This window comes from Nematostella vectensis, chromosome 4 (genome assembly GCF_932526225.1).
Source record: "Nematostella vectensis chromosome 4, jaNemVect1.1, whole genome shotgun sequence".
In the NCBI taxonomy this organism is placed as follows: Eukaryota; Metazoa; Cnidaria; class Anthozoa; order Actiniaria; family Edwardsiidae; genus Nematostella; species Nematostella vectensis.
Window position 1 is genome coordinate 11,324,452 of NC_064037.1, and position 15,614 is coordinate 11,340,065.

Sequence of the window (15,614 nt, forward strand, 5' to 3'; positions counted from 1 at the left end):
CTCGAATAACAAAAACTTTTAATGACATTCTATGTATTCCTCGGCTTTACGCGCTTAATAATATAACACCAGACTTGACAGACTGGCATGCCATTGCCTTCACAGGCCTGATGGAGATTGCGGTTGCGACCGTGAGTGACCTGTACGAGGATAATGGGGGCATCCCCACCAGCCTGACCTTGCCACGCCCTGAGGACGTGCAGCGAGACGCCAACAAGCTGACCATTTCTAACATCAAACAGGGCATGTCCGTCCTCATTGCTGACCGGACACCAGAGACCGACCGGACACCGGCCTACGCCATTCCCGCCATGAAGAAGACCTTTGGTCTGGTTGGCATTGTACAAGCATTTGAAAAGGTAACTTGATCTAATGCCTGGTGCACACTAGTGACATAACGACATGGGCGCGCGCACTCTTACCTTCTTATGTTCAAGTGTGAATGGTTCGACAACCTGTTTTTTCTTTTATGTCATTATGTCCATGTCGTTATGTCTGGCTTAAAAGAGTGCGCGTGCCTATGGTGTTATGTCGGTCTTAAAAGAGTGCGCGTGCCTATGGTGTTATGTCGGGCTTAAAAGAGTGCGCGTGCCTATGGTGTTATGTCGGGCTTAAAAGAGTGCGCGTGCCTATGGTGTTATGTCGGGCTTAAAAGAGTGCGCGTGCCTATGGTGTTATGTCGGGCTTAAAAGAGTGCGCGTACCTATGGTGTTATGTCGGGCTTAAAAGAGTGCGCGTGCCTGTGGTGTTATGTCGGGCTTAAAAGAGTGCGCGTGCCTATGGTGTTATGTCGGGCTTAAAAGAGTGCGCGTGCCTATGGTGTTATGTCGGGCTTAAAAGAGTGCGCATGCCTATGGTGTTATGTCGGGCTTAAAAGAGTGCGCGTGTCTATGGTGTTATGTCGGGCTTAAAAGAGTGCGCGTGCCTGTGGTGTTATGTCGGGCTTAAAAGAGTGCGCGTGCCTATGGTGTTATGTCGGGCTTAAAAGAGTGCGCGTGTCTATGGTGTTATGTCGGGCTTAAAAGAGTGCGCGTGCCTGTGGTGTTATGTCGGGCTTAAAAGAGTGCGCGTGCCTATGGTGTTATGTCGGGCTTAAAAGAGTGCGCGTGCCTGTGGTGTTATGTCGGGCTTAAAAGAGTGCGCGTGCCTGTGGTGTTATGTCGGGCTTAAAAGAGTGCGCGTGCCTGTGGTGTTATGTCGGGCTTAAAAGAGTGCGCGTGCCTGTGGTGTTATGTCGGGCTTAAAAGAGTGAGCGTGCCTGTGGTGTTATGTCGGGCTTAAAAGAGTGAGCGTGCCTGTGGTGTTATGTCGGGCTTAAAAGAGTGCGCGTGCCTATGGTGTTATGTCGGGCTTAAAAGAGTGCGCGTGTCTATGGTGTTATGTCGGGCTTAAAAGAGTGCGCGTGCCTATGGTGTTATGTCGGGCTTAAAAGAGTGCGCGTGCCTATGGTGTTATGTCGGGCTTAAAAGAGTGCGCGTGCCTATGGTGTTATGTCGGGCTTAAAAGAGTGCGCGTGCCTGTGGTGTTATGTCGGGCTTAAAAGAGTGCGCGTGCCTATGGTGTTATGTCGGGCTTAAAAGAGTGCGCGTGCCTATGGTGTTATGTCGGGCTTAAAAGAGTGCGCGTGTCTATGGTGTTATGTCGGGCTTAAAAGAGTGCGCGTGCCTATGGTGTTATGTCGGGCTTAAAAGAATGCGCGTGCCTGTGGTGTTATGTCGGGCTTAAAAGAGTGCGCGTGTCTATGGTGTTATGTCGGGCTTAAAAGAGTGCGCGTGCCTATGGTGTTATGTCGGGCTTAAAAGAGTGCGCGTGCCTATGGTGTTATGTCGGGCTTAAAAGAGTGCGCGTGCCTATGGTGTTATGTCGGGCTTAAAAGAGTGCGCGTGCCTATGGTGTTATGTCGGGCTTAAAAGAGTGCGCGTGCCTGTGGTGTTATGTCGGGCTTAAAAGAGTGCGCGTGCCTATGGTGTTATGTCGGGCTTAAAAGAGTGCGCGTGCCTATGGTGTTATGTCGGGCTTAAAAGAGTGAGCGTGCCTGTGGTGTTATGTCGGGCTTAAAAGAGTGCGCGTGCCTATGGTGTTATGTCGGGCTTAAAAGAGTGCGCGTGCCTATGGTGTTATGTCGGGCTTAAAAGAGTGCGCGTGTCTATGGTGTTATGTCGGGCTTAAAAGAGTGCGCGTGCCTATGGTGTTATGTCGGGCTTAAAAGAGTGCGCGTGCCTATGGTGTTATGTCGGGCTTAAAAGAGTGCGCGTGCCTATGGTGTTATGTCGGGCTTAAAAGAGTGCGCGTGCCTATGGTGTTATGTCGGGCTTAAAAGAGTGCGCGTGCCTATGGTGTTATGTCGGGCTTAAAAGAGTGCGCGTGCCTATGGTGTTATGTCGGGCTTAAAAGAGTGCGCGTGCCTATGGTGTTATGTCGGGCTTAAAAGAGTGCGCGTGCCTGTGGTGTTATGTCGGGCTTAAAAGAGTGCGCGTGCCTATGGTGTTATGTCGGGCTTAAAAGAGTGCGCGTGCCTGTGGTGTTATGTCGGGCTTAAAAGAGTGCGCGTGGCTATGGTGTTATGTCGGGCTTAAAAGAGTGCGCGTGCCTATGGTGTTATGTCGGCCTTAAAAGAGTGCGCGTGCCTGTGGTGCCATGTCACTAGTGGGTGCACTAGGCATAAGATGAATTGCCTGTTTTAAGTTGATTACAACTCGAGACGTTCCTTATCGTTGCATCATTCAGGTTTAGACATTAAATTGTAACTGGTCGTTTTGTAAATGTTGAAGTGAAGGATGTACCCATTCTCAATTCTCCACAGCCCCCACTGAGCATCGTTGAAGTAGAGACGTATAACCATGAGGAAGGAATACTTATGAGGTTCTGGTACCCGATCAGTGCGTTGGAGAGGGCGGGCGTGGCACGGGGTAGGGGTGCAGTAGTGCCAACTGGTGACATGGCGGACAGTGATCTCAGTATGCATGACGAGCTGCTGGGATGCGAGGTGGCTCTAGCGCGGCTCTACTGCAGGGCCGCTCATACTGAGCTACAGAGACAACTACTGCTCCAGCAGGGAGATGTGGGTAAGCCTGGAATGGATATATATTTTTATCTGTTTAATGTCGCACGCGGAGCTCTTCTGTTTGTCTGTCATACTACCCTTGGCAATCTCTATATATGCGTAAACAATGTCAAAGACGAAGTAACGAGGGAATTTAAGCGCGCCAGCAACCTATGTGATATAACGCGAGAAGCAAAGGTGCAACAAGAATTTCAAACGCAGCAAATAACTGTCCTCGTTTAGACCCTTACAAAGCAAAAATAGCGATTCACAAACAAACCGCTGATTAATTAGGCTAGACTCGTCAAACAAGGCTGTAGTGACAGAGCGAAAAAAATGAAGCAAACAAAGTTTTCCCAAAGTAAGGTCTGGTTAACTTCGGTAATTGAATTTTTGCATAGATGTTCCTCATGTTTTAAGCCAACTTTGCTCGCTATTATCTAAATTTCATATCTTTCTAGGAATTAAACTTTTGGTCAGAGGAACTTCTTGTATGCGGAATCTTAAGTTTATATATTGAGAATTGGAAAATTTTATGCCATTTTTTCCATCTGTCGGCTGTAGGGTTTCACATATGTAGTTGGTATTTTCTCTGCCCATCCTGCTATATTAATTAGCGTGCAGGGCCCAGCTCCTTAAAGGCAGAATAGCGCTATTCCATTGATAAAATGTTGTCTTTGACCAATTAATTGACTAGAATAGCCAGGTTATCCCTGGAATGGCGCTATTTTGCTTTTCAGGAACCGGGTGTCAATAGAGTGATTTAGATCCATGACGCCGGCAAGAAGACGCCGCCTCGCGCACGTTCGATTGCGCGCGCACGCTTTTCCTGCCGGCGTCGCGCCCTGTTCAGGACGGCATTTCTTGCTTTTTCACGTCCTCTTCAGGAAGGGACGCCGGCAAAAATTGAACGTGCGCGAGGCGGCGTCGTGGATCTAAATCACCCTAATAATGCAACGTGCGCGCCGTCGTCTTCCCTCCGCCCTCGTAAATCATAACGTCCATATTAGATGTTTGACCCTGACCTTGTTTCTCGTTTCAGAGGATTCGTATAACGAAATATATTATCTGCAATCCCTGGCTGCCCATAGCCTCCTGCGGCCCCAGGAGGATGGTGGGATATCCGTGACGTCACCTCATTCGGTCTCGACACCACGTGACTGCCTCTCAGCCAATAACATTCGACCAAGTGCACTTTTCTACTCAAATCCTGGCAAGCTAAGAGCCGCCTTCCAACCCCTGGTTACTAGGCAACAGGGTCTAACCATGGTAACAGACAGCATCTGCCACGCCCTGCGTGTCCCTGTTCAGGGGGTGTGGCATCGGGAAATCGTTGTAGGCCCAAGTGCTCAGGGTATCACGATGTCAGAGTCTTGTCCCGGAGCTGCCATCAGTGTTGTGTCGTGTCGCGCGAACCCGTCCTACCTTACTGTTGGGTGAGAAGCTGTCTTCATATATATGTAGGCCCTTACCTAAGTCCTGGGAGGCTAAATCCAAACGAGCATTTGTGATTGACTGACCCCAAAATCATGATACCTAGATTTTGAAAATACTTCAAATCCTGTAACGGTTTTCCGTGCGCACGTTACTATGGCCAAGCAAATGAATATGCGTAAAACCCATTATCTTATTGACACGGACTCCCCCAGCCAAGCAGAGAATCAAAAAAGCTCAGAAGTTCGTGTCAATTTATGACTGTGATTCCCGCCTCCTGATTGATAAGTTTTCCCAAAAAGTGACACACCTGGGTATCGCGCGCTCGTCTTTTAACCGTTCAGGAGGGTGATAACTTTACATGTCGTTGTAGATGGGTGAACAGCCGAAGGCCGCTGGTAACGATCCTGTGCCAATACGGTGCTTGTAAGCTCAACAAGAATGGCAAAGTGGCGCGCTACAAAGCCGTACAATACCCGTTCATTGATAAACCCCTGGCGAGCTCAGGAGACCCAGGTACCTACTGGACTGACATGTACCCCTCGCGCATCCTGCCTTGCAACACCCTTGACGTACGAGTGGAAGATGGGGCCGTGGATGGACCAATCGTGGACGTTCACTTCATCAATCCTGATGTCCTCTTCGCTTTAGTGTTCATCGAGGTGTTTACGGACTGTTTTCAGTGGCTGCCAGAAGAAGCTGATGAAAAAATAAGCAGATCAACTGTCTTGAATATCCTCGAAATTCTCACGTGTTTCTTGTTGAAGACCGCCCTCCCTGCTATACTTAGAGAGTCCATATTCCATCTTTTGGCCGAGCTCCTACGCGCAAGCCACAAGCTTGAGGTCCGTGCGGGGACTGTGTTGTCTCGCGAGTACACGGCGCCACTAACCCTTATACTGACCCGCCTTTCGCCGCTGCGCACCGAGCTTCAAAAGCTACTGGAGAAGGAGGTTTCTGCGACGACCACCTCGGCTCTAGATTTTGTTCTTAAGTGTAACTTCGAGAATGACAAGTTCAGCTCGTACCTGCAGGCCTTGTTTGAGCTGGTGCTGGCAACGGCGGAGGTTACTCCTCATGGGAGGGGACGGAGCGGGTCTTTGCGCGAACGACAGGGGTCAATCACCGAGGCCCTCTCTCAGGTGATGAAGTAAAAAAAACATCTCACTTAATATTCAAATGAATCTCTCCTCTTCTGCGCTATCTATTCATTTCTCGCTCTATATAAATTAGCATACGTGCAACAAAAAGATATATAGACACTTCAGTATGTCATCCTTATGCTCGATTACGATCCCGTCAGTGATTCCATTTTTTATATTCTACGGATAAAGGTGCAGATGATGTTTCTATTAACAACGAAGAAATTGAATGCCATAGATAAACAAACACGTACATTACCCTAGAGATCTAGATGCAAAGCCAAAAGTTCTTTGTATTTTCTCCCAGCTGCATTTTTAAGGTTCGGCGGAAGGGATTTTATTGATCCTTGTATGGAAGTAAAATAAAAATTCGCGTTGACAATAGGAATTTCAAAATATAAATGTGCTGCCCCGATTTGGATCTCAAGAGTCTTGAATCGCTTTCATTGAATTACTTTTATATTGGTCTCTATGGAGTGCTTAACCTCTTCTCTCATTTCCAGGCAAGCTCTGCCGAGTCCTCTCCCACAGGAGCCCAACATTTCGAGTTCAAAACCGAGAACGCCCCTAGCAAAGATACCAAAGATGCCCCCGTAAGTAGTCCACCGCCGACGTGGCACCTGCGACGGCGACAGAGTCTGAGGAAGAGAAAACGCGCTATGAACGTGCCCGAGGTACTGTCCCCCACGGACAGCATGCCGTGGTTCGACACAGTGCTATCAAGCGTTTTACTGCTCCAGCACCTATTAAACCCAGACGACAATAGAGGGGTGAATATTCTCAACGAGAGCCTCTTTGGTGTGGTCTCCCAGAAATCGAGTGTGCTTCAGAGGTTACTGGTCATCACAAATATCCCTAAGACACTAAGCAAGCATGAAGCGCTAAATGCGATCAAGAAAGCTTGTAAGCCATGTGGAGGAGTCGTCATGGAGAGTCTATACTTGCCTGAAACTACATCACCAAAAAAATCGCCAACAGACGCGGAGAGCAAAGAGACGCTGGCGGATCTTCGAAAGTTTCTTCCCAGTGCTCAGACCTACAAACCAGAAGCGATCAAAGGCAACGCGGTGGTCGAGTTACAGAGTGGGAGTCAACTAGATCTAGCGCGGCAGAACCTTGTGTCGAGCAAGACTTTGAGACCCTCTGGTCAAGAGGAGGTCGGGATAGCGAGGGTCAAGTTGGACCTACTCATGGAAGGAACCAATGAACTTGTGGCTTTCGCGGTATTTGACAGCTATATGTGTTCTCGGCTGTTTGAGGAGAGAAGACTTAAACCTCAGGCAAAGGTAGTTTTAGCGGAGATCTTCATGAGTTGTGTCAAGTCTACAACTAATACTCTGTTTAGCGGCGATGGCGGAGAGCAACGGAGGGCCAAGTCTGTATTTGACAAAACAAGTATCAGACCCGCAGATGTGCGTTCCTGGGTAAAGGAGATGGTCGAAGAGGCGTTGAATGATCCCGATGATGCTCTGGACAATGTTTGTGTAGACGACCCGTCCAAACGAAACTGTATTCAAGTACGTCACCGTGACCAGTTGAGTCACACTCTACAGTTCGTCACGGAGGAGCAGATGTGTCACGCAACACCGGGCAACCTTCTTGCCGTGTTCATGGCGACGGTAGGCGCGGAGAGGCAGGAGTCGCTCGAGCTAGCTTGGCAGGTTCTGATGGAGCATGGGCTGGTTGTGTCTCAAGAACAGGGAGAGATAGTCCTGTGTCTTACCAAGGGCGAGTTCTTGCACTGGGTCACGTGTCTAGGACCCGGGAGCTCCAGGCTTATATGGAAAGGGCTGCTCGCGTGTGGATACGACATAAGTCTCGAGAGGTCAGTTCTGCACATTCTAACAATTGGCTATAATTTTATTTGACACCTAATAACCCAATTCCCTTACGTGACGCAAGTGTATCACATCCTTAAATGATCTGAGAAGGTCCGCATTTGCAATGAAATAAACTCGTTGTCTCACCAACACTGATATAACTCTCAGTATAACATCCAGTAAATTTTCTCAAGTATTGAATTTCTCGTTTGTTTTGCTGCATCTGAAAAAAATGTGTTAATCCAAGAAGTTTTGCAAAATGTGCGCCTTTCAGAAACGCGAAAGTTTTTATTTCGCGAAGAGTTCCTGTTATTAGGTACTAAGCTCCTGATGTATGAATCCGCTTTGAAAGGTTAGATACACATCATTGCTTATCCTGATTTAATTGTGTTATTCTAAAAAGTTATTTTGGAGGGCGTTATTCTGAAATTATTATCATCGTCTGACCATCTCTTGGTTGATCACGTGTCATTTAGGTGCACGTTCATCTCGCCCGAGGAGGTTGTGGAGGATAACAAGCGATGGTCTGTGGCTAAAGATGGGAGTCTCATCCAGTTTGTAGACTCTCTGTGTCTGGCAATGTCGAGCTCTCCATCGCGTCTCTGTCCCGACGAGATACACATCAACGATGCTGACAGGTCTAGCGAGGTCTTCGGCGTTCTTAGGGGTGAGTTAAGCCATGCTATTTCTGAGTTACATATTGGAAACATTGTTGGTGGAAACAATGATTGATAAGAAACTGCGCACCACAAAAAGAAGTCCATTCAATACAATAAAGCCTCGATCAAACGGAGATGAGAGTAGATGAGAGTTCTAATTCTCATGTCAGTTTGACCGTGGACTCTCACGCACTCTCATCGACCCTCACTGACTCATTCTCTTTGAACATGTTCAAATTCGACACGAGAATTGATGAGAATTGTCGTCTTTTAATAGCGTGAATGAGAGTATTTCGATCAGTATTTCACAAAAAGTAAGACCCTGTCCCCACGTATCCGTTTTCGTTTGAAACGCAACATTTTTGTTCCGTTTTCAAAAAGATCCGCGTCCACACGAAGCGTTTTCATTTTGACACAGCCCGTCCCCACGAAAACGCAGAAACGATACGAAAACAATAACAAGTTCTACAGCGCATGCGTACTCGCGCGCCAAGTGGACTGGACCTGAGTTATCACGCCATCGTTTTCGAAAGGTTCCGTTTTCAAATTGTTCCCATCTGGAGATCGTTTTCAAATTGTTCCGTTTTCGGTCATCGTTTTCGCGTTTCCGTGTGGACGATACCCGTATCCGTAACAAAAAGGTTGCGTTTTCAAACGAAAACGGATACGTGGGGACCGGGTCTAAATTTTTACGTATAATTCCTGGTGTTCAGTGATGAATCCTGAAGTCAAATAATTATTTAAAAAAAAGTGATCACTTTCATCAATTCTCATTTCCATTTGATTGAGGTTTCAAACGCCATGGCCAAAGAGTAACTTACACATTGTTAACTGTGTTTGAGAAAAGTGCGGTACTCCTGAAAAGACTTTACTGTATTATTACTGTTTACTGTATTCTTTAATACTTTTATACTTGTGTTTGTCTCACCAGATCACTCTCTGACGAGTATTCGCTCTCGGTTCGCGTTTCTTAAGACCTTGAACCAGTCGATAGAGCAGCTTGTGCTTCCGCTGACAGATATGCGCACGAACGCCACGCACCCGCTCAGCACGGCGGCCCTTCTGCATAGCGCCAGCACCATCCTGTTTTACGATACAAAGATGGCTTTCCTGAAGAGAATGCTTGACCATTCAAACCATCGTGGCTCGTCCTACATAGCCCCAGAGTTATCACTTGACCCGCTAGAGACGATAGAGGGTAAGGGAATATAACGAGTGTTTATTTAACGAAATTGAACACAGCTGCAGCACAGCACAGCACAGCTGCCACACAGCTTTTTCCATTCATTATAGCAGAGAGACAACTTTGTTAAAGTACTTAGGAAAAGTACTACACCCCTTTCGGCTAAACTGCAGAATACCCGTCCACCTATTTGCATTTTACTTGTATTTACTGCCTCGTTCTATAGAAATCGATGTGTGAAGTCTCATTGTTAACTATTTGTGGACGGGTATTCTGCAGTTGCTCCCCCCTTTCTTAGATAAGCCCTTGTTTTGTTTTGTCATATTTAAGATTTTACAGTCGACAAGCCAGCTTCATCGGGGCAGTTTCTGCCAGTCTTGAGTTGAGTTGTGTGTTCTGTTTTGTTATTATCTGGGTTATATAGTAGACAAGCCAGCTTCTTCGGGGCAGTTCCTACAGGCTGCTAAGGGTTTGTCGTCCGTCACGTCGGCGGGCCTGCGTGTGAAAGTCGCTACTGGTGGAGACCCGGTTTTTCCGCTGAGGGTACACCTGAGAGGCGAGCAAGTGCTCGGATCTGGTGAGTTTTCACTCGAGGATCTTAAATTTCAGTTTGTATAAAAATGTAGTAGTGGATGAGAATTACACAAAATAATAATCAATAGCATTAATATTCAAGGTTGCTATTGTGAACACAATTTGATTCCTCATTTTAAAACACAACACACTAACAAAATAAACCTCGATTTGCTCTTTGCATATTCGAATTTGGGAAAATCTCGTTCGTTCTTATAAAAAAGGTTCTATAAGTCCGAGAAAGAGTTGACATAAACTACCCAACACCCATTTCCGACTTGTTCCTTGTTGGTAAGGTTCAGTACTCAGTGAGACGTTCATGATAAGCTTACTTGTTCCTTGTGGGTGTTTTGATGTGACTCGTATTAAGCTAACTGACTCTGGTCTTCCAGGAGGGTCGTTTCGTCACTTCATGTGGTTGATGGCTCGTGAGCTGCAGAGTCCACTCGTGGACTTATTGATGCCTTGTCCCAGCGCCGCGGCCAACAGGAACAAGGTGTAAATCTCATGAGATAGGAAGTCACGCAAGGTCATTCTTAGGGTGTAATGTTTTCCGTGCTTTACCTTTCTTTGCTTACCGTGTTTGTACTGTGATTAAAAGTTAAAGCAGTGCTCATTTATCTGTTTAAAAAACATTACAACAAATAGCAAATGCCAATTTTTAAATGACGGTTCTACTAATCAAGGGATACGTTTGGTCTTATCATATTTCTACTGTATACTTTACTTTTTTGCTTAAAACTGATATGCAGCGTTGGGTATAAGAAATTCCATTTGCAATTTGTCTTTGTCTCGCTGTTTGTACTGACATTTTTAAAAATTGTTTCTGGGTATATCATGAGGTCGAAAAGAGAAACAATTACTTCTATTCCATTGTCAAACGAAAAATTTGTCCTTCTTATAGGGAAAGTTCATACTAAAGCCAGGACCGATGACGTACTCGGATGAGAAGCTTCTGATCTTCTTTGGTCAGGTAAATTTAGATATCGCAGCTGAATAGATCGCTTCTTCGATGAATGAAAGCTCCATGCTCCATAGATTTTCACCCGCTTTATAGTATGGTACTAGGAGAATCCCGTCGTGTTCAAAGTGCCTTTAATAACGGGGTTAACTGCGTTCAAGAATTTGAAATCGATATATACTACTTATTAACCGAGTGTGAGGTCATTACCGGGAAATCTCAGACCGAGGTCTTGACGTACGGACTGAGCGATAGCGAGGTCCGTACAAAAGACCGAGGTCTGAGATTTCCCGGTAATGACCGAACGGAAAAGGTTACTAAGTTATTTATTATATGGCATTTATCTTAGACAAAAAGCGAATAAAAACTCAAAACGGAAATGAGAAAAACTTCCGCTTGCGCACGTAACTTTTGGTGAAAGTGCTACAAGTGCTCACTCAAATGACAAATCCATATCTTTCTTTGTCAGATTTTGATTTGAGTTGAAAAATGCGAGAATAATTTTGCTTTGGTCGCCCGAGCACTCGGTGTCACTCTGAACTCATAAAAGAAAGAATTTTTCTTAATGCCCGGTCATTATCGTGAGATCTTGCCCGCTCTTCAGCCAATCAGAGCGCGCGTATGATCGTTGCCATATAATTATATCGTTATCTTCCCTTTAGTTGCTCGGGATTTCGCTTCGTTCGGACATCCCCCTCGCCGTGGACCTGATGCCAGTGTTCTGGAAGAGCCTTTTGGGTCGACAACTGGATGCCAAAGAAGACCTCCGCGCCACTGACATTCTTACCTATAACTACCTGCGAAGATTCTCAGAGGTAAGCAGACATAAAGAGGCGCGTGAAAGAAAATGCCTTTAGTGTTGGGTGCTTGAAAATCTTGTCAGTCTATTTGTAGTGGGGACCAGGGCCGTAGCCAGATGGAAACCCTGGCAAAATCACTGTGACTGTACTCTCCTTGCATCGATGTATTCCCCTTGTATCGATGATTCGAGGAGAGTACTATGGCGGAGATTATAGCTTTTTGAATTATGTATGAGGGAAGGTTCTCGGTTCATCTCATACTGGCTACGGCATTAGTGGTAAAAAGATATAAACCATATAACAGTTAAATTAATGAATGGGTACGAGACCAATACGCGCCTTACTATACTAATAATAGATCGAAACAAAGGAAGAATTCGCCACGCTGTGTTTCGAGGCTGACCTGTGCCCGTATTACTTCGTCTACACGTCCCTGCCCGGGGATGAAGTGGAACTATGCCCTGATGGAGCTGATGTGCCGGTAACGTAAGTATACGAGAAGTGCTGATATATTTGCTTTCACTTGCTTTGCGAGAGGAGACCCAAACTAAAACCTAGAAGTACATTAAAAGTCGGCAACGATCTTAGTAAGTTGTCTTAATTTGGTGGTCAAAGGAAACGCAAAGTGCTCAGTACAATTTGTGACATCTTGCGCTGCATTTTTAAAAGCGCACAAGAATCGCCGTGTATGCCATCCGCGCGTTCAGGTTGAGCAGGGAGTTGTTGGTTGAGCGATTCTTATCGTTGTTTTCTCATACCATCTAGATGGGAGAATCGCCGGGAGTACGTGGATGCCATTCGCGCTTTAAGGTTGAGCGAGCTGCGCTGCGAAGCCCGCATCGCCGCGGTACAATGCGGACTGTACTCGGTCGTACCGCTGCACGTGTTAGCGGTGCTGTCACCTGCAGACCTCGAGACCCGTATGTGTGGGATACCTACGGTGGACCTGGACTTCCTTAAGGTACCATAGGCTACTACTGATACCTAGGGCACACTAGCAACATAACAATATAACGACATGGGCGCGCGCACCATGTTTAGCCCGACATAACGACGTGGACATAATGACATAAAAGAAAAAACATGTTTTTTCTCTTATGTCGTTATGTCGAAGATAAGAGTGCGCGCGACCATGTCGATATGTCGCTAGTGTGCACTAGGCTTAACACTGGCTAATGGGCAGCCGGATTTGTAATTGTTGCATTGCAAATGGTTACAGTTAAATTTATAGATTTGTTATAAACAGATCTTTTAAATCGAAAAGACATCAGCGTATCAGCCTTTCATTAGTACAGATTTCCCAATAAGCGTTAGTAGGTAATATCCGAGCAATGTTGTCTCTGTGCTGCGCAGTTGCCAACATAAGTATCGACTTTTGGTCAACCAAATAAAGTACTACCAGTAATACGGAGCGATGTTGGCACTGTTTGTACAAGGTTGAGGTTACATTAGAGGCTTGGCTATATGGTATAACTGTAAAATCAAACACGAAGCGTTCCTGGAGCAAGTTAAAACTTCATGTTTTATCTTATCAGGCCCACACCACGTACGTCGCTGGAATAAAGGACACTGATTTACATATTGAATATTTCTGGAATGCTCTAGAGAACTTCTCTCAGGTAAATCATGAAAAATCGTTAAAGATTACTTTATTATTAGTTTGCCCTTTTTGTACTAACTGTATTGGATGGTTTCCTTACAAAGGATCAGCTGCGGAAGTTTATAAAGTTCGCTTGTAACCAGGAGCGACTGCCAATTCGCTGTTCGTGTCAGGAGGGAAACTCTTCATCGGTACATGTTCCCCCGTATCCCATGAAGATTGGACCTCCAGGTGGCAGGGGTGAGTCGTCCATCATATACATACAACTTGTTTTTTTTTTTTCCCTAACTGAAGTACTGGGACGTTTGCAACCATAAGCATACTAAGAGACGTGGTAGCAATTGATTACCATAATACGTACGATTAGGTCCAGTGTTTTGGAGCGATGAAAAAATCAATTGAGTTAGAAGTACAATATATTACTCCGCTATAGTATACGTACCACGATCCTGCCAATCATCCAATTGTGTGACGCGCGCTACTGTTGCCGTTTACTGACAAATATATGCATGGCGTTGTTCCCTTCCATTGTTTTACCTCGTTCTCTAATACGCTCCAGTGGCGTCAATTGTTTCAGACACTAATGGATTAATTTGTCAGAGTATTGGACAACCCTAATCGAATCCCGATTGGCTTACTTCACAAATTTACCAAGGTGCCACGCTAGCGCGCGCCGTTTAGTAACGTGTTTTTTTTTTAGTAATTTGCTGCTAGAAAGGAACTTCTATATAACGCCGATGTCCGCTTAAGGGTGTTCGGAATTTAGTTTGTTATGCGACCTTGGTTGCTACGCTGACGCGCGCGCAATTTAGCGGAAAAAAATCGCTTCCGGTTTGAAAATGGCTGGCTTTTCAGGGCTGGCTGAGGGCTTTCGCATTTGGAAAGGGTTTATTATTTTTTATACAATTTACCATGCTTATATGCTAAAATGCCGCCAACTGGGCGTAGCAAAAAAAGGAAAAGATGTGCTTTGGCATCACAAAGTCGCTGGTCTGAAGGCAGCGTGGAGAGCGCCGTGCACTAGGTTTGGTGGCTTAGCAGCCGCGCCTCCAAATAATCTGGGTCACACAGCGCATGCGCTAAAAACAACTTCCGTCGCACAAAAAAGGTAAAATGGCACCTTAAATGTTTGAAATAGTGAAATATTGCTTACCCTTTGCTTGTTAAAACTGAGCATGGATTAAGGCGTACAGGTCAAAATGAAAAACATGACCAAAATACCCCAATGGCTTGCACATTTATTGGTCTAAAAAATTGATTTTTCAATATTTCTTCAAATCCATGCTCACGTTTGTTCAGAAAGAAATTATGAATACTCTGAACTTTCTAAAATCCTTTGAAAAAAATTTAAAGGCAAATATTTTTTTTTCTGCTGTAATGACGTCATCCGATGACGTCACCTAATGACATCATCAATATGTAGCCCGATGAGTCACTTGACCAATTTCAGCAGTAAAACTCTTTTTCTAACAAAATTACAGTAATTGAAATTTTCCCTGGCAACCTTACTTCCGAACACCCTTGATGTGAGTTTCTACTGAATGACTTTCGAATGCTTCCGTGAAATAGAGGGTATTTGCTTGATGGAGACGGTACCTGTATAAGACTTCTGATTTCAATCGTTGTAGGTCGTGCTGACTCGCGGTACATCCGCGTGGAGACATGCATGTTCATGATCAAGTTGCCGCCATATTCAACCCAGGAAATCATGACAAGCAAGCTTCTCTACGCTATAAACTGTCGAGAGGACCCCCTCACCGACCTTTAGGCCGGTACTGTGCCACGTTAACCCATATAATATAACTCATCAATGCACAATGCAAACATTCGGTTTTCCAAAATCTTATTATAGCTGCTAATCACTACTGTGCCAGGCAAGGCGTTACATGAACACGTCTTTTCCATCCGCTGAGGGCTGTCGCATTTGGAAAGGTGATCTCGAACAAATTGGTGTCTGCGCCTTACTGTTACCTGGCCCCATATATAGGATATTTTGGGGCAGGACGAAATTTTCCACCAAGTAATGCAAGTTGCAGATTTTACTTTATTTTGATTTTTGTTTTCTGATATGTAAGTAGCAATCCGTGGGCAACATCCGGATCTTTGTAAATACACCTATTCGTCTGAAGCTGCTTCGGTCGCTCAATTTCGCAAAAATAATATTTACACTTCGCAAATGAGATGTACAGAATTTTTCTATATAATTTATATGCATTGACCACGTGAATGTGGACATGAATGCTTTTTATATCATTTTTAATAGGATTTGGTATTAAAATTATCTTCTAGCTTTATGCTTCACTTGCTTCTGTTGTCTTAACCTTTTAATGTACTAAGGATGGTATAGCAGAGACGGGCCTACCTCCTGGTTGTTTTAGTTTTATCTTTTGTTAGTTATT

The 15,614-nt window shown here is 45.3% G+C and overlaps 1 protein-coding gene across 3 annotated transcripts in view; it reads left to right on the plus strand.

The window, feature by feature from the left end:
* Positions 1-15,509, plus strand: part of LOC5516610 (probable E3 ubiquitin-protein ligase HECTD4) — a 46,581-nt gene extending 31,072 nt beyond the window's left edge. For 2 of the 3 annotated variants that reach the window (XM_048727091.1, XM_048727092.1), the window contains 16 exons: positions 106-359; positions 2,804-3,065; positions 4,086-4,479; positions 4,851-5,619; positions 6,123-7,444; positions 7,916-8,106; positions 9,030-9,296; positions 9,706-9,858; positions 10,247-10,350; positions 10,759-10,827; positions 11,478-11,630; positions 11,974-12,101; positions 12,381-12,576; positions 13,151-13,234; positions 13,320-13,455; positions 14,844-15,509. In XM_048727091.1, the coding sequence (XP_048583048.1) occupies positions 106-359; positions 2,804-3,065; positions 4,086-4,479; positions 4,851-5,619; positions 6,123-7,444; positions 7,916-8,106; positions 9,030-9,296; positions 9,706-9,858; positions 10,247-10,350; positions 10,759-10,827; positions 11,478-11,630; positions 11,974-12,101; positions 12,381-12,576; positions 13,151-13,234; positions 13,320-13,455; positions 14,844-14,983 (4,622 nt within the window). In that variant the 3' untranslated portion in view covers positions 14,984-15,509. Of the gene's footprint in view, positions 1-105; positions 360-2,803; positions 3,066-4,085; positions 4,480-4,850; positions 5,620-6,122; positions 7,445-7,915; positions 8,107-9,029; positions 9,297-9,705; positions 9,859-10,246; positions 10,384-10,758; positions 10,828-11,477; positions 11,631-11,973; positions 12,102-12,380; positions 12,577-13,150; positions 13,235-13,319; positions 13,456-14,843 lie in introns of those variants that run through there. The other variant, XR_007307673.1, reaches the window with a different exon arrangement.
* Positions 15,510-15,614: the final 105 nt, after the last annotated feature.